At 35.5% G+C, this 18,675-nt stretch overlaps 1 protein-coding gene and 1 pseudogene across 1 annotated transcript; one reads left to right on the top strand and one right to left on the bottom strand.

Moving 5' to 3' along the window:
- The first annotated feature begins 1,150 nt into the window (after positions 1-1,150).
- On the top strand, positions 1,151-8,714 carry LOC108854648 (structural maintenance of chromosomes protein 3). The gene is made up of 29 exons (XM_018628260.2): positions 1,151-1,307; positions 1,403-1,478; positions 1,584-1,622; positions 1,713-1,780; positions 1,882-1,953; positions 2,276-2,355; positions 2,444-2,522; positions 2,615-2,732; positions 2,808-2,983; positions 3,216-3,461; positions 3,580-3,701; positions 3,867-4,011; positions 4,195-4,367; positions 4,448-4,547; positions 4,755-4,891; positions 5,007-5,208; positions 5,356-5,443; positions 5,528-5,677; positions 5,837-5,988; positions 6,100-6,291; positions 6,389-6,572; positions 6,666-6,736; positions 6,820-6,971; positions 7,058-7,226; positions 7,302-7,448; positions 7,809-7,904; positions 7,985-8,159; positions 8,264-8,469; positions 8,542-8,714. Exons 1-28 carry the CDS (start codon positions 1,293-1,295, stop codon positions 8,452-8,454), a joined length of 3,615 nt encoding a protein of 1,204 aa, XP_018483762.2. The 5' UTR covers positions 1,151-1,292; the 3' UTR covers positions 8,455-8,469; positions 8,542-8,714.
- LOC108854649 (CO(2)-response secreted protease-like) lies at positions 8,602-17,449 on the bottom strand (annotated as a pseudogene).
- Between the last annotated feature and the right edge of the window lie 1,226 nt (positions 17,450-18,675).

Genomic DNA, 18,675 nt, shown 5'->3' with positions numbered 1-18,675 from the left:
GTCGAGTCTGCGTCGTGAAACTCATCACTGCTGGTTCAGCTGTTATTGTGGATCGAATGATTTCGTTCTGTGATATTGTCTGATAAACACTATCAAGGTCAGGAAGAGGAGAGATGGCACAAATCTGAGAGCGTATACTTCCATGTGTAGACTCGTCAAGTCCAGCTAGGAAGTCATGAACCCTCAAAGTTTCTGCCTCTTTATCTCTTGCTGTATTCAAATCGCATTCGCACTTACCACAACTGCACTGTTTTGAGCTCATACACTCTGCAATTCCGTCCCATAGTTTTGTGAGGCGGCCAAAATACTCGTCAATAGTCGAGTTGTTTTGCTTGCAGTTTGCGAGCTGGTTTCTTAGTTGTTGCAGTCGTGCTCCACTTTTAATTGAATATCGCTTTTTAATAATATCCCATAGGTCTTTTGCGACCTCACGAGTAGAAATCGAAGATCTAATCTTTGGTTCAATGGTCTGTTTTATCCATCCTACGAGAAGATGATTGTTTGCAATCCAATCTTCAAGATAGGGTGAATCGGCTGCCGGTTTAGGAAGACTGCCGTCAAGAAATCCAAACTTCTTTCGTGAGCTAATAGCCATACGAAAGTTAATCGCCCATTCATCATAGTTTGATCCGTTGAGGAGTGGTTGAGAGATGACTGCTCCAGGATTATCATTGGATGAAAGATCGTAGGGTGATATCTTTTTATACTTGAGATCACCGGTTGTTTCAACAATCGACATTGTTTATGTTGTTGTTGATCACTGAAGAGAATAAGAATTTCCTTGTTTCAAGTCGTGAAACAGAGAAGTTTTGAGAATAAGAATATTGCTTTGCGATTTTGGCAAAACAAAGAATGAATGAATGATTTTAGTTTTGTTTAGGCTCTGATACCATGACAAATAATGAGTTTGGGAATGAAAGTGTTGAGTTTTATTGATGAAATAGATGAGTATATATACTCAGACAATAGAAAAACCAAAGCTAAATAGGAAAATAAAAACAAAATAAAAATAATCTTTATCTAAAACGTAGTAGGAACTTTATCTAAACCAATCCTTATCTCTTTAGAAGTTCCTACTCCAATAAAACTGAATTGGTAAGTACTCCTCCCTTCCTCTTCCTTCTATTTACTCGACTAAGAAAGAAAAAGCCCCCTTAGTATATAAACATAATTCAACTTCTTCATTTCCTACTCTCGCGAAATTAGGGTTCCGAGTTTTCACCCATCGTTCTGATCTCTTCTGGGGGTTTACTCTGATTTCAACAGGTCGGAGCAGCTGGTGACCTCTCGCTATGTATATTAAGCTGGTACGCATACTCTCTTCCTCTAATTTTCAATCGCTCTTCAACTGCTTTGCTAATTTTCTAACTTAATTTTCTTCGGGATTTGGGGATCGCAAAAGGTTATAATCGAAGGATTCAAGAGCTACAAAGAGCAAGTCGCTACGGAGATCTTCAGCCCCAAAGTTAACTGCGTTGGTAAAAATCGACGGATCTCCGATTCACTTTCGTTGATCTTACTTTCTCACTTGTCTCTGGATCTTTGCAATTGATCTAACACTTTACTTTTTTTTTTAATTGCAGTTGGGGCGAATGGTTCTGGGAAAAGCAACTTCTTCCATGGTGAGAGATTATTCATCATCCTTAAGCTAAAATAAAGCATCTGCTTTTTGTTTTTTTTTTAGTGACCTATTATTTGGTTTTTATATGCAGCAATTCGTTTTGTGTTAAGTGATATCTTCCAGAATCTTCGGAATGAAGATAGGCACGCACTTCTCCATGTATGTCCTCTTGTTTTTGCTGCACAGAGTTGCTATGTTAAGGGGATCTCATGCTGTACTGGTAGTTTTCTAACTCTTTGAGGCTTTTGTGTGTTGGGCAGGAAGGTGCTGGTCATCAAGTTGGGTCTGCCTTCGTGGAGATTGTCTTTGATAATTCCGACAACCGCATCCCGGTAGTAACTCCCTTCCCCTGCTACATGTGACCGGCAGTTTAGCTGTGTTACCAAGCTTGTGTACAGTTTGTTATAGGTTCATTTTATGTGGTCTCGTCATTTACTTAATTGAAGTCCCATTTAGGTTTTGGTAAAACTGTCATCATTTTCTTGGCTATTTATAGGGTGTGACTGATCTTTTGTAATGATGTATATATATATATATAAATCTTGTTGTATGAAATGTACTTAGACATTAGTGTCTCTTTTCCCTGAATGCAGACTTGTTTCAAAAATTGTACATTATTTGTTATCTGATCCGTGGCTTATGTTTCTCCACTAGGTTGATAAGGAAGAGATTCGCTTGCGCCGAACAATTGGTCTGAAGAAGGATGAGTATTTCCTGGATGGGAAACACATTACGTGCGTACTTGATCTTTAAACCGTCCACACTCTTTTCCATTGCCCTATTTAGTGGATGGTAGAAAAACTTATATGACAAAACTTGCAGAAAAAATGAAGTTATGAACTTACTGGAGAGTGCTGGATTTTCTCGTTCTAATCCATACTATGTTGTTCAACAAGGAAAGGTAAGCTCCTGTAAGAGACAGTGTTCTTAACTTTGAGAAGCTAATGTCAGCTAACAGACTTCTAAAATTGTGTGTTTTTGGTACGTCTGTAGATAGCCTCATTGACCTTGATGAAAGACGCAGAACGGCTGGATCTGCTAAAAGAGATTGGTGGTACCCGTGTTTATGAGGAGAGGCGCCATGAGAGCTTAAAAATCATGCAGGATACGGGCAAGTTATCAGTCTGCCGTAATAGTGGAAACTCTATAATTTCAACCATAGTCTAATACATGACTTACCTCTCAGGGAATAAAAGAAAGCAGATAATCCAAGTTGTGCAATACTTGGATGAAAGACTAAGGGAATTGGACGAAGAGAAAGAAGAACTCAGAAAATACCAACAACTTGATAAGCAGAGAAAATCACTGGAATACACCGTTTATGACAAAGAGCTTCATGATACTAGGGAGAAACTGGAACAGGTCAGTCAATAACATTAGAGATATGTTTCCAGTGTTGTCTTACTAGTTTCGTCCAGTGAACTATTGTTGGTCTTTCTGTTGCTGCTGCTACTATAATTTTAATGACTTCTTGTGCTCTGCCAGACTCTAAGCTTCTATGCTCTTCTGTGAGCAAGTGTCATTTTATTATTTTATCACTTAACTCATCACTGGGCTTACCTTTTCAACATCTGTGCATTTTTTCATGATCCAGGTAGAAGTTGCAAGAACTAAGGCATCTGAAGAGTCTACAAAAATGTATGATAGAGTTGAGAAGGCTCAGGATGAGTCCAGGAGCTTAGATGAGTCGCTGAAAGGGCTGACAAAGGAGCTTCAGACATTGAACAAGGAGAAAGAAACTGTTGAAGCGAGAAAAACTGAAGCTATAAAGAAGAAGACAAAGCTGGAGCTTGATGAGAATGACTTTAAGGAGCGGATTGCTGGAAATATCCAGTCTAAGGTACTCGCTCACATTTGTAGATAAACTTTGGGAATAAAGTGTACATCAGTATGCATTTAAAGTTGGTTTTCGATATCTTTATGGATAATGTGCACTAATGAAATACTATGCCTTTCAGAATGATGCTCTTGAGCAACTTAGTATGGTGGAAAGAGAAATGCAGGATTCTTTGAAGGAACTAGAGGCGATTAATCCTTTGTATGAAAGTCAAGTTGACAAGGAGAAGCAGACGACAAAAAGGTAGGCCTATATAATATCAGTGCGAAGGGAAATTATCTTCGTTCCTACTGAAAATGAGTGGGTTGTATGTTGGTGCTGAATTAAAAATTGTGATGCAGATTGGAAATGTTTTCGCTTTTGTTTTCAAGTCCTCTTACATGGACATCTGTTTATGTTTTCTTACAGAATCATGGAGCTGGAGAAAAAGCTTAGTATTCTTTATCAGAAACAGGGCCGTTCAACTCAGTTTTCAAATAAGGCTGCACGAGACAAATGGCTCCGCAAGGAGATTGAAGATCTTAAGCGTGTTCTAGACTTAAATCTGTCTCAAGTGAGTTTACTTTATTACATATAGAAGATGAATCATACTAATATGATTACGGTCATTTTACTTTTCAAGATGGAAATTTTGCCATATCTTCTGTATATCTATGACATTTGGATCTTCTATTATCTTTTGTACATGGCATCAGTTTCATATGATTGGTTGTATAACATGCTTGGTCTGTTGTAGGAGCAAAAACTTCAGGATGAAATTTTTCGCCTCAATACTGATTTGACAGAGCGTGATGGAGACATCAAGAAATGTGAAGTTGAAATTGGTGAACTGGAATCTCACATTTCTAAGTCCCATGAACAATTTAATATTAAAAAGAGGGAGAGAGATGAAGAACAGAGAAAAAGAAAGTAAGTATTGCTGTCATTTCCGTACCTATAAGTATAGAATACAATTTTTTAAAAATATAACATAAGATTTGTTAACACAGGGAAAAATGGGGAGAAGAAAGTGAACTTTCTTCTGAACTTGAGAAGTTGAAAACGGAACTTGAAAGGGCAAAGAAAAACCTTGATCATGCAACTCCAGGAGTGAGTTGATCATGCAATTTTTTTTTTTTGCTATGTATTGCTATGATGCATACTCCTTCACCGTATTTAATTTTCAAAAGTAGTTGATGCATTAGATCTATCCAAGCTCCTTCAATAATGTGCTGATCTTATATTACTTCTAATTTATAGTAAGTTGGCCATTTTCAGTTTTTCGTTTCTGGTGACTCAGCTGATTCTTTGTCTCAGGATGTAAGGCGAGGGCTGAGCTCTATCAAACGTATTTGCTCTGAGTATAAGATCAATGGAGTTTTTGGCCCACTTGTAGAGTTGGTTGATTGCGAGGAAAAGTTTTTCACCGCAGTTGAAGTCACTGCTGGAAACAGGTATGCAGGAAACTTCCTAATATTTTACTTCACAGCTAGAATGATTACACTGTTCACTATTTGGATTACTTCTTACCTTATGACCCTTTCGTTTCATCTGGTGTTGTACAAGCAGCCTGTTTCACGTGGTAGTTGAGAATGATGATATTTCAACCCAGATAATTAGACACCTGAATTCACGAAAGGGTGGACGTGTGACCTTCATACCTCTGAATCGAGTAAAGGCGCCTCACGTCAATTATCCACAAAGTTCTGATGCAATACCACTACTGAGAAGATTGAAGTTCGATTCTAGATTTGCATCAGCATTGGGCCAGGTACCACCTTTGAGCTGAATTATGTGCTTTTCTGCTCCCATATGGCCCACTTATTTATTTTATTTGCACCTTCGATGGAACAGTTCGACTTTTGTGTTTATTTTTTCCCATGCGCAATCTCATTATGTCTTCACGTGTCTTATGTAGGTTTTTGGTAGAACAGTAGTATGTCGTGATCTGAATGTGGCAACAAAAGTTGCTAAGAGCGATGGCTTAGATTGCATTACTTTGGAAGGTTGGAACTGAAAATACATTTTTATATTTTATGCTTCCTATTTGACATGTATTTAGTACTGAACGTTCTGGTGTGCCATGACAGGTGACCAGGTTAGCAGAAAGGGTGGCATGACCGGTGGATTTTATGACCACAGGCGGTCAAAACTGAGATTCATGAATACCATAATACAAAATACAAAAACTATAAATACGAAGGAAAAGGTGTTGGAGGATGTTAGAAGACAGCTACAAGATATCCTTTCCATAACTTACTTTGGTTAAACTCTGATTGCATTTGAGCTCTCTGATGTACTATAATATATTGCTGATTGATGTGTGTTGTGTATTTTTTCTTTTCATTTTCCAAGCCAACAGCTACATTCAAAGCCTTGTAGTACTTAACTAGTCTCACTGATAGATCAGCAGATCACACAGCTTGTTACTGAGCAGCAGAGGCTTGAAGCAGACTGGACGCATAGCAAACTACAGGTGGAGCAACTGAAGCAAGAGATAACTAACGCGAATAGGCAGAAACAGGCTATACGTAAAGCCCTTGAAAATAAGGTTTCGTTTTTCATGCATTCCTTTCTTTTAATTATTTCGTTGTAGCGGTCTTCAGTGTTAAATATATATTTCTTATGCTATGCATTCTAAAATTTCCTCACTTGTTTTCAGGAGAAATCACTAGATGATATTAGAACACAAATTGATCAGCTAAGATCAAGCATGGCCATGAAGGAAGCTGAAATGGGAACAGAACTTGTGGATCATCTAACCCCAGAGGAAAGGGAGCAATTGTCACGACTAAACCCCGAGATTAAGGATCTTAAGGAGAAACTTATTGCATATAAGACGGATCGCATTGAGGTAAGAAAATAGTTTGAATGTTTGCTTTCTCTTTTGAGTTAATTTATGAATTATGTGATTTGTAAAGGCTGATTCATGGACGTTTTATTATAAATAGAGGGAGACAAGGAAAGCAGAGTTGGAGACCAACTTATCTACCAACTTAAAGAGGAGAATAAGTGAGTTACAGGCTACAATAGCTTCCATCGAGGATGATAGTTTGCCTAGTTCAGCTGGCTTAAAAACACAAGAACTCGATGATGCAAAATTGTTGGTTGAAGAGATCACAAACGAGCTCGAAAGTGAGTCCCAAACACTCTGATCTACATTGCTATTTGCTTGAATTGTCTTTTACTATTTGGACTTGTAGACTCACTACCATTTCATGGTTTTAGGTGTCTCCCGAAGCATTGATGAGAAGACTAAGCAGGTCAAGAAATTTAAAGATGAGAAAGCAAAGTTAAAGGTAATAATGTTTCATGTAAATTAAGAGTATATCGCTTTTCCTATAGGGCTATAGGTATCTGACGAAGTTTCTTGTTCTCTCAGGCATTGCAAGATGACTGTGAGACGACAGTGCAAGATGCAAATAAAAAGTTGGAGGAACTATTCAGCCTTCGCAACACACTTCTCGCTAAGCAAGAAGAGTATACGAAGAAAATTAGGGGATTGGGTCCATTGTCATCTGACGCTTTTGACACGTATGTTTGCATCCTGTCAAGTCTATTTTTCCCTTGATTTTTCACCTAGTAGCTCTGTCATATGTTTAAGCTATCTTTTATTGTAGGTATAAACGGAAAAATATCAAGGAGCTGCAGAAGATGCTACACCGGTGCAGTGAGCAACTGCAACAATTCAGCCATGTAAACAAGAAAGCGCTTGATCAATATGTAAATTTCACAGAACAACGAGAAGAACTTCAGCAACGGCAAGCGGAGCTTGATGCAGGAGATGAGGTAAATACTGGGAGATTTCATTACTCATTATATGTAGAAAGTAGAGCTTGGCTAACATATTTGATGATTTTGCAGAAAATTAAAGAACTGATAACAGTCCTGGATCAAAGGAAAGATGAATCTATAGAACGTACTTTCAAAGGGGTCGCACGCAACTTCCGGGAAGTATTCTCTAAGCTTGTGCAAGGTGGGCATGGTCATCTTGTCATGACGAAGAAAAAGGCACGTTTCTGTTTTCCTTGATAACACTCTTTCATCTCCATCTTTTCTTTACTTTAATCTCTTTTTAGTTTTTTTTTCACTGTGAAATGGTTTAACTAAAACTCAGAGTACCATTGAACGAGATAAATTTAGTGTAATTAACAAACTAGGGTGCAGAGGTTCTAGTGAACCTTAAGTGTGGAAGTATTTGATTGTTGTCTGAACTTTAAACCTTTCTTTTCTCTCCAGACCTTCCACTAAGAAATAAAGTAAAACTACCAATATCTGAATTGTTGTCCTGTTATTTCTTCCATCATACGTTTGTGTGATCTTATAACTAATCAATTATGTGGACATGAACCTTTTGCGGTGCATATACAGGACCGCGATCATGATGATGAAGATGATGAGGATGATGGAGGTCGTGAGGCTGATGCAGAGGGAAGGGTTGAGAAATACCTTGGCGTAACAGTGAAGGTACACAAAGAACGGTGCATACGTATATATCCCTTTGTTTAGTTTTGCAGGGTGATAACATTTGACTTTTTTTTTGCTAGGTGTCGTTCACTGGTCAAGGGGAGACGCAGTCAATGAAACAACTGTCGGGAGGTCAAAAGACCGTCGTTGCTCTCGCATTAATCTTTGCCATCCAGAGATGCGACCCTGCACCATTCTATCTTTTTGATGAGATTGATGCGGCGCTCGATCCTCAGTATCGAACTGCTGTGGGCAGTATCCTTTTTCCATCTAATTTTTTTTTGTTTCTCTTATACTGCAACTTTTCGTGCTACCCCCTCAGTAGCATTATGATTTTCTTAACCTAACAATTTTATCAGACATGATTCGTGGTTTAGCTGATGACAGTGTAAGCACGCAGTTCATTACCACAACTTTCCGTCCCGAGCTTGTGAAGGTTGCGGATAAGATATACGGAGTATTTCATAAGAACAGAGTGAGTAAAGTGCAAGTTATATCAAAGGATCAGGCGTTGGACTTCATCGAGAAAGATCAGTCCCATGATACTTGATCATCCCTCACTCAGGTTTGTTAACTCTTTCTTCCAGTACTAATCTGTTTGTCAAAAGCTAAATAACTGATTTTATTTATTATGCAGGGAAGTTGGTGCGTTTGCCTGTCTTGAGAGAGAGCTTGTGTAACACTTGTTTAAAATGGATTTGACATTGTTATCAAGGTTTGCTTCTAGGATTATAATATCTCTAATGTGCAGCTCAGGTTTGTATAATTATCTCCAAGTATACCTGATAAATTACGGTTTCCTTTTTCTCAGTGTTGACTCTGTGCTTACTTTCCAGGATTTGATGCATTAATGGTAGTGATACTAATATCTAATTAGTTTATTGGTTTTGAAAGTTTGTTGCTTTGGGTTCTGTTTTAATGACCCAAAGAAAGGAAAACAATTTCATTGATGCACACATCCACAACCCAAACAATTACTAAACCAAACATACAACCATCGAGCAATTATTAAACCAACACACAACAACCTCACGAACATTACAATAAAACTGTCATTACTGTTCTTGACAGGGACTTCTTAGCCACTAATTAATGTTAACTGAAAAGACCGACCGGACCGAGTGGTAACCATCTGACCATTCTAAAGATCCATAATGATAACGCTTTGATGCACTCTTCTCGCCATAGAACCAAACCTTGAATGAGATCTTGTCGACGTTTTCTCCGAACACAAGTCGCTTTGGTTCGACCTTAACCACCAATCCTTCTGGAGCTTCGATATGGGCAACATACGTCACATTCCTCTCCACTCCTACATTTGTGACACATCTTTCGATCAATTTACGTTGGCCGCGGCGCAGGTTTCCGATGGAGATGGACGGGTAATTGATGTTGGAGATAAGATCGTGAGAGGTCTTTTTGGGGCAACTGAATTTAGTTGATTTGGTAAGTGTTTTGCTAATGGTCCTTTGAGAGTAGCCGTAGTAGCAGAGGAATTGGAGATAATCTTGCGTGGTTGTCTCAAAGACAAGTCCCGGGTTGATTGCACGGTGAGGATCGATTTCTCCTGCACCCGTTTCGTGAGGTGTTGATGTGAGGCCGGACGTGTTTGTCACTGGTCTTCTCATGTTGTCATATGTTATTGCTACATCAAGCCAAGTAGTAACGTGACATAAATCATCTAATCAGGCCGTCTTAAAATTATTCAAATTTTATATACTATTAAAATCTTATTATAAAGAAAATAGTTTTGGAATTTAAAAGACCATACATGAAAGCATCTAATCAGGTCGTCTCAAAATTATTCAAACTAGATAGTTACCCGCGCTTCGCCGCGGGATTTATTTTTATTTTATTGTTTATAAAACATTTTCATTTGATAAATGAATAAATTATATTAATATAAGTTTTGTATAATATTTATAATCTAAACATATATTATATTTTTATATTTAGGTTATTGTATAACTATCATTTATTTGACAATCTTTAACGAATTAGTTTCCAAATTAATTCTGTTCAGGTTGGTGGTGTAATATCATATTATTTTTTCAAAAAACGAATTTGCGGTTTTTAGTTTCCAGTATGTGGTCTAAAAGACTCTAAAATTATTCTCCTTCTGTTTCATATAAGTATTTTGTACTTTCATATTTATTTCAATAGAAATATCAGTTCTACATTTTTATATATTAAAAATCTGTTTAATCTTTATTTTTACCTTATTTGTTGATTAAATAAAAAAATTAATGTGAAACTCTAATTAAAAATAATATAAAGAGCTTAATTATTTTCTTAATATGTGTATTTGATAGCCGGCTTAGTTAATGGACAAATGTATTTGATCCTTATTTTGATTTTGTATTCTATCCTTTTTTACTAAATGATATACACATGATTTTTCTTTAGATCACCTTTATATTTATACTTTTTTTTTTAAATTGAGTTTAAGTTTAAGGTTAAAAGTCCATTTCATTTTTTTTCCTACACTTTTCTGGTTCACTAAATTTATAATTGAGAAATTTATCAAAATAGAATAAAACAGCATCTTTTGTCTCTTTATTATAATTTTTGTACCTTTTTGACTCAATTATCGTTTCCATTTTTCAAACTTAATCAAAAAATTATATAAGATAGACACAATTGATGCAATATCCATATAAAAACTGGTATCTTTTGGTTGTAAAACTTGTTAAATTAAAAATTTTTAGTTATGCTTTAGAGAAAAAGAATTCATCTTCTCTGAAAAATGGCATGGTAGAAATTAAATTCTACATTAAAAAGTTATTCTGCTTTAGGTAGAACTAATAATTTATCTTTTAATGGACTTCTAAGTATGAGGAATGCAAAGTTTTACACATTGTAAAGGTAACTATATTATTTATGACTGCAACTTCTAATTTTATAAGTAATTCTAAAGTTTAATTAGAAATCTACAGACAACTCAGAAGTCTCCACACGATAGAAACTGCTTATAGAATAATTGTATTCATAATGGTTTCTTGTCTACGCAGTGTAGAAATTACATTCTATTGATAAGAATAAAAATATTTTTGAAAATATGACAAGTTCAGTTATAAAGTACGATATTGTCCACTTTGGGCCTTAATGATAAGCCCGCATGGATTTGGTTTTGAGCTCCTTCCCAAAAGGTCTCGTACTAATTAGAGTTGAACATCTCCTTATATATTAGACTTTCTTTTGTCTAATATCTAATGTGGGACTTTGTTTGACATCTCACATTATCCCCTTCAAACTAAGAACCACAACTCATCTCTTGTGTGTTTCTTAATCACAGGGCTTTTCTTTAAGAATGTTTCTCCCACAACATCACAGGTTCCATGATCTTCTAACGTTTATGCGAACAGACCTTCTTTTTTCTTCTTCTACCCGTTCTTACTTAAAAGGTATTTTGGTCTTCTTGCATCTCTTCGTCAAACCGCTCTGATACCAATTGTTGGGATTGTGAAATCCCATGTCCAACTCTATTTATCCGATTAGTACGATATTGTCCACTTTGAGCCTTAATGATAAGTCCGCATGGATTTGGTTTTGAGCTTCTTCCCAAAAGGTCTCGTACTAATTAGAGTTGAACATATCCTTATATATTAGACTTTCTTTTGTCTAATATCCAATGTGGGACTTTGTTTGACATCTCACATTCTAAAAATATTTGAAACCTTTTTACTTTCTCAAAACGTGTTTTAGCAATTTTGTTGTCTCAAATAAAAATAAAAATTCGAGTTTCATTTATTTTCATTTAATTTCAAAATTTTATTTTTGAAAACCAAAAAGTAAACGACTTTCATTTATTTAAAGTTATATTTTAAAATAAATATGTAGATATTTAAATTATAATTTTTTTCATGACTAAAAAATCTTAGATATATTTTCATTTATTTATTTTGGTTAAGATATATTAAATAAAGAATTGATATAAAATTTTATAATATTAGCAGTAAATATTCTCCATCACCAATATTTTACGTAGAATATATTATGTAATATTTTCGATCAAATTCTTCACATAAATGTTTGTGCATTTTTTATTTGCAGATGTATAATGAGATCGACCATCTGCATCGGAATTAGAGCATAGCTTAGAATGACCGACTTTTCTTAGCAGTTAGAACCGGAGCTAGTATTACCGACTCTTCTAGATTTTCATGAGGAATTATTCTTGGTAAATCTCAGATTAGTTTCAGCTTAACAACTCATCAAATAATACCATCAATGTTTGATACCCATGGAATTATGGATGTGGATTTGTGGTCTTCTGCATGTTTGATGATCCCTAATGATGTCATGTTACATGGACTTCAATTTCACCAATTTAGTAATAAATTGTAATATCTCGGCTCACTAAAACGGGTTTGGTTTGTCTAATTTTTTTTTATCAATCCAAAACTCAATTCTTTTATTTACTTTAACCTAACCTGTGTATAAATTATATAAGTATATCTATCTCCTTCTACCTACAGCCAAGCCGTCATCTTCTTTGTGAGTTAATCATTGATGCTTCTTACCACCATCTCCTTTTTCTGATCTTCTCTTTTTCCGCTCCTTCTGCCTTCGCATGGTTCTATGTTACTCCTTCAAATCTTCCTCTCTGTTTATGTGTGCGGAAAAGATGTTGCGATTCTCTCCGATCGTCACCACCAGTACCACTTGCAAACTAATCACCACCGGGTTCGTTGTATCTGTTGTCCATAGAGTGATAAAGTCATCTTTACTCTTGTCGGTTTAATGTAGCGGGAACAAGACGTGGAGGAGAGAGCAACGTCGGAGCTTCCGCTCTTCACCATCACTCGACGCTGGAATATATCCACCGGAGATCCACACCGGTACCATATGAGCCGTACCAAGCCACCAACGTTAATATCTGAGCAAATGAGGTCACTATCCACACTTTCTGCAACACCAAGCGTTTTCTTCTCCACTTTCAATTGATTGTTTTGTCAGTACCATTTGTCTTGAGCCGTCGGTGGATGATACATGGATATAGATGGAACAATGTTTTTTGAGGATGATGAAACTAAAGAATATGTGAGACACATAGAGTTCAGAGAATAGATAGTTGACGTGTATAATTTTGAATGACGTGTAAACAATGAAATGTTTTGACTGGTAATCCAACTTTTTTCATTTATTGACATGGCAACTCCACAATGATTTAAAAGTCTGATGTGTCAACACCAGGAGAGAACCTTGCTTCATTACTGTGTGGATTTTATATACATATTCAAATCTTAGTATAAAGAAAATAGTTTTGGAATTTAAAAGACCATACATGAAAGCAAAAGAAGAAGATGCAATCAATACCTGTGGTCATAAGGGCGGATTTGATCATGGAAGGCGTCCAAGAAGGGCGATGAGCCTTGACGAAAGCAGCGGCTCCACTTACGTGAGGGCAGGACATGGACGTTCCTGACCTTAACCCAAACTCTGGTGTGGATGGTTTAGCGGTTTTAGGTGGAGGCAATGCCGCCAAAATCAAAACACCAGGTGCCATTACATCCGGCTGAGAACAAAACACACACATAATCAATGACTTATGATATTTATAAACGTCAACAATGGTAAACATGAACACAGTAACGAGGTGAATCCTCAACTATTTTATTTCAGTTAAGATTCAGTTTCTTGAATCAACCAATATCACAAATTATAATTTCTAATATTAAGAGGAAGAAAAGGTTGATAAAGGATATTAAACCTTGAGAATGTTCTCTGCTAGAGAGGCAGGACCTCTAGAGGAGAAGAGTGCAACAACGGGTGCAGGTTTAGTGGGTTTGACCTCAACGGTTGTGACAATTGTAACTGTTGGATTCTTGGTGTGAAGCATGTACTTTAGAATCTTGTACCCATCAGTCATATCAACTTCTGAGAAAGGAAAGTGACCAAAATCGGAAGCCCGAATCTTCTCCTTCTGGTTTACCAGAATCAAACCTCTAGCTCCAGCATCCTCTACCACCGCCTTTATAATTTGCTTTGGTATAACTTCTTCTCTTGGCATCACACAAACAATAACTTTCCCGGACACTTTCTTGGGGTCCAAGGATCCCGGAAGACATGCCCTTCATTTTTTTCACACACAAACGCAGATATAAATAAATCTACAATTTTCACATCCTTTATAAGTTTATATAATTGAGTAAAGCCAAAAAAAAGAAGAAGATTATATATATTAAACCTTAAATCTTCGACAGGTTTAAATGATGCAGCTGCTGCATTTCTTGCATACACAAGAGAGTATGCCTTAGGTCTTGTGGCATTCGGGAAATGGATTCTTGCTCCCTACAAAACCCCAAAGAGTAATGAATTCATTATCTCTACCTTTTTCATTGATGATCTTATGGCAAAACCATCTATCATGGAATGAAGATCCATGCTAAATTGAATTGAATAAGTTGTCTCTACATATTAAAGTGAAATTAATTATCTTCAAACTTGACTAGAAGATGCATCATCTTGAGGACATACATATATAAGGATCTAACTCTCATTACATGACCCTCTACACAATCCTAGTTGCAAAAAAAAACACCATAATAGAATTTTTTTTTCTCACTCTATATGAATCATTTGTACTTTAAAATTCATTGCTAATAGTGAATTTGTGATATATATGTTGCAGTAATTTAGTAATATGATGAGGCAAGTGTGCAAGCTTACTCGTATAACTTTGCCGCTTCCCAAGATCACGGAGGACTGAAAATCTCTGTCAATGTTCGAAGCAGCAACAGTGAACAACCACGGTGCAACGTTGGTTACGGTGGAAGCGCTAGGGCCGTCGTTACCAGCAGAAGCAATGACCATAATGCCCTTGCGCTCTGCATGGAAGGCTCCTATGGCAATTGGGTCGGACAGGTAATCTGATTGGAACGCAGCACTCGAACCGATGGAGATAGAGATGATGTCAACGCCGTCATGCACCGCGTCGTCGATGGCCTTCAACATGGCGGAGCCAGAGCAACCGTCGGCGGTGCAGGTCTTGTACGCGGCTATCCTACAGCCTGGCTGGCCTCCCTTGGCCGTCCCACGCGCAAGGCCTCGGTCACTCGCTCCGTCCACGTGGGATCCTGCCACCGTTGAAGCCGTGTGGGTCCCATGACCGTCGGAATCTCTCGCTGACGTAGCTCCGGTTGATTTGTAATATCTTGCTCCGATCAGCTTTCTGCACTATCCGACAAAGTTAAAAAAAGCCATTCACACAATAATTTTTATTAAATAATTTTTTTTCCACATTGTAATAATAATTTGCTTCAGTTTCAGTACACATTAGTTGTATTTTCCTGAAATTATAATCTTTATATGTGCCAAATGATGCACAGAAATTATTATAATACTTTAGATTTTGTTTTATGTAACAAGTGTTATATCTAATTTCAATATGTAATATTAAAAGAAATTATTACATAATTTTTTTTTTATTAGAGAGGAAAAAGTTATAAGTTTGTATAACCTGTTACAGTTGGATTTGTTAAAGTCAGGACCTTCCATGCAGATACCTTTCCACTTTGAAGGTATTTCTCCGAACCCTTCATCACTGAAACTTGGAGACTCTGGCCATATACCTGTATATATATTTTATGAATTTAGCCATATGCCACTACTAGGATCATTTCACAGTTTTTTTTTGTACATTCAGATAGAAATTTTTGGATTTCCGATAGACACAATAAAAAGAAGAAAAATTTCAACTACGGCATCTAAATATCAAATATTTTATGCTTATTAGGAATATAAACTAACACAAATTAAAATTCTTAGTAAACAAAAATTCTAGTGCTGTTCAATTAGTATACCAGATTAGAATTGGATTTGAACGGTTTAATTAGATGATGATTGACTTCTAGAATCTATTTCTCATGAGTCTCTATTTAGAAACGTCAATGAAGTTCTACTTTTTACGTGACCTTCCGTTTAGAAAAGAAAATTTCAATTTTTAAAAAATGTATTCAAAATATTTTATTTGTAAATAATTATTTTTGAAATGGGAATTCCAATTTTTTTTTAGAAAATACTTGAATTGAAATAGCATAGAACGTCCAAAATCAAACAGATTGATTATTTTATTGTTGGATCGTTTATCCTTTAGACGTTTATTATATCAAGTAAAATGTATATTGAGTTACACAGTTTGAGACCGTCTATTATCAGGACAAAACTATTCTAACATAGTGTTCTCACCGGTATCCACAACGCCAATGATGATATCAGATGAGCCATGAAAACTGTTATAAATTGGAAATGAAGAAGGGACTACAGAGAGTGAATCCAAAAAAATCCCACGACCGAGTTGTGTGAAGTTGAAGCATCGTATCTTCAAACACCGACACTACCTCATCGTGTCCTGCAATATCACATACAGATCTCACCACTTTTTATTATAATAAATATATGTCATCACCCTTTAAACTAACCGATCTATTATTATAAGTTTATAATTTGCTCTATGTTTTTTTTTTGCTACAGACAATTTAGCATCTATTTTAAGCCAAATAATTGGATATACGTTCTTGTGGTTATATATACTCTTTCATCAAATGCAAGTTTTTTTTATCGAAGGCTTGCTACATTAAATGCAAGTTTTTTGGGGTTCGAAAGTTGTAAATTTTTCTTAACCAATTAATACAATATTTACCAATATTTAGTATACAAAGTAAGGAGTACCAGAAAGTGTTGCAGCTTCTTCTTCTGTAAGCATAGCGGAGAAGCCTCTGAAGGCATGCTTGTAATGATGTACTCCTTTTCTTCTCTCACTCTCTTCTCTGCACAATCATCATTAGTTTCATTACATCTAAATCGATATTTATATATAAAAAATAACTGTTGGTAATTTCACTTTTTTCTTCAGACTTTTTGTCAGTATTTTTCAAAACCTTGTATTATCCATTCATTGGTATTTCACTTAGTTATGATTGGGGAAATTTTGGTCTTAGGAGGATTCAAACCCTTGAATTTTAAGCCATAGAACAAGAGCCTTAACCGATATAACTACTACAATTAAAAAAACGGCCCCTCAAGACAAAACTCTTATATATACTACGTTCAAGTAGAAAATAAAGATATATATATATATATATATATATATATATATACATAAATGCAACCTTGGAAGAAGAGTATCCAACATTTGGAGATAATAAGCTTCACTGTTATGCACATCAGCATCAATCTGGCTGCCCATGTACACTACATAATGCTACACAAGAAGTTTCACATGTATGTTATGGGACTACAGATAAAAATTAATAATGTTTCAAATACAAATTTATCACCAAAAAGCTCAATTAGAAATATAAAACGATTAAGAGGACTTAGTTTAAAAGTAAGAGCCAGTTTAGTTTACCTTGGGAGTTTGGAGTGAGGAAATGGAGATGAAGAGGAGAGATGTGAACAGAATCACAATAAGAGAAAACGAAGAAGAAAGATACATCGTGAACATGTACTGAGACCGAAGATCTCTTCGTTTTGGTATGAATGTATTCTCTATGTCTCTTTATATATACACACACTATAGCTTGGTAGCTTGGTTTGCCTACTCAACTTTGTCGAAATAACCTCTTTTTCAAAAGAAGAAAAAACTTTGTCGTAATATTTAGAGATATAATTAAGGTTAATTTGCTGAATTACTATGTTTGAGAGAAAATATTAGCGTTGTAATAAGAGATTAGAAAGAGCTAGGAAGAGAAAGGAACAGAAAGGGTGATATGGTTGGTTAGTTAAATATATATATTTTATAAATTCATATTTCCTTATCCTTTATTTCACAATTAGTACTAAACATAAATATTACAGAAATTGCATCCAATAACCAAAAAACTCAAAATCACCAACCAATTTTCTGTTCTCTTTTCTCTTTCTACTAGGTAGTAACCCGCGTCTTGCGCGGAATGAGATGGTTAGATCAGCAATTTTTCGAAAATATTAGAAAGTATATATATAGTTTGGAATTTAGGTTTTGTGTGTTTATCTCTCTCTCTCTCTCTCTCTCTCTCTCTCTCTCTCTCTCTCTCTCTCTCTCTCTCTCTCTCTCTCTCTCTCTCTCTCTCTCACAGATTTTATCAGTATTGATGAGTGTTTTAAAAAATAAGATTAAGATTTTAACATATTTTTATTTTAAACATACGAATCGTATTAATGCCCGCACACGGGCATTAATACGATTCTTATGTTTTATGTATAAATATTATTAATATCTAATCAAATGTTTTATGTATTATTAAAACTAAATTTGTTCTTCAGATGTTTTATGTATTATTAATATAAATATGTATTATTCAAATACAATTCATATGTTTTATGTATTACTAAAACTAAATTTGTTCTCCATTCAGTTTTTATGGTTCAAAACTATAAGCATTTTAGACATTACTTAATTCAATATACTTTGAGGTTTAAATTATTATCATATACTTTGAAATATGAAATAATAAATCATGCATGTGCGGGCATCGATATGATTTATATATTGCATGTATAGCTATTATTATTAGTGCATAAGTGGATCGTAATTATATTTCACTCTCGTTGTATCTTTGTATCTTACTCATTTAGGTTTATCCACATATAAGTCTCTCTCTCTCATCATAAACATTTTAGTTTTTTGAAAAGGATAAAAAGGTAATTACGATCATATCATGCGTGCGGGCATTCATATTCATATATTACCCGTCTAGCTATTAGTAAATATAAGTAGATTGTAATTCTTTCTCAATCTCTATGTATCATTATGTCTAATTCATATACTACATGTTATGTTATTATT

This window comes from Raphanus sativus, chromosome 4, assembly GCF_000801105.2.
Source record: "Raphanus sativus cultivar WK10039 chromosome 4, ASM80110v3, whole genome shotgun sequence".
Lineage (NCBI taxonomy): Eukaryota > Viridiplantae > Streptophyta > Magnoliopsida > Brassicales > Brassicaceae > Raphanus > Raphanus sativus.
This window is presented reverse-complemented; position numbering and strand designations above follow the sequence as displayed.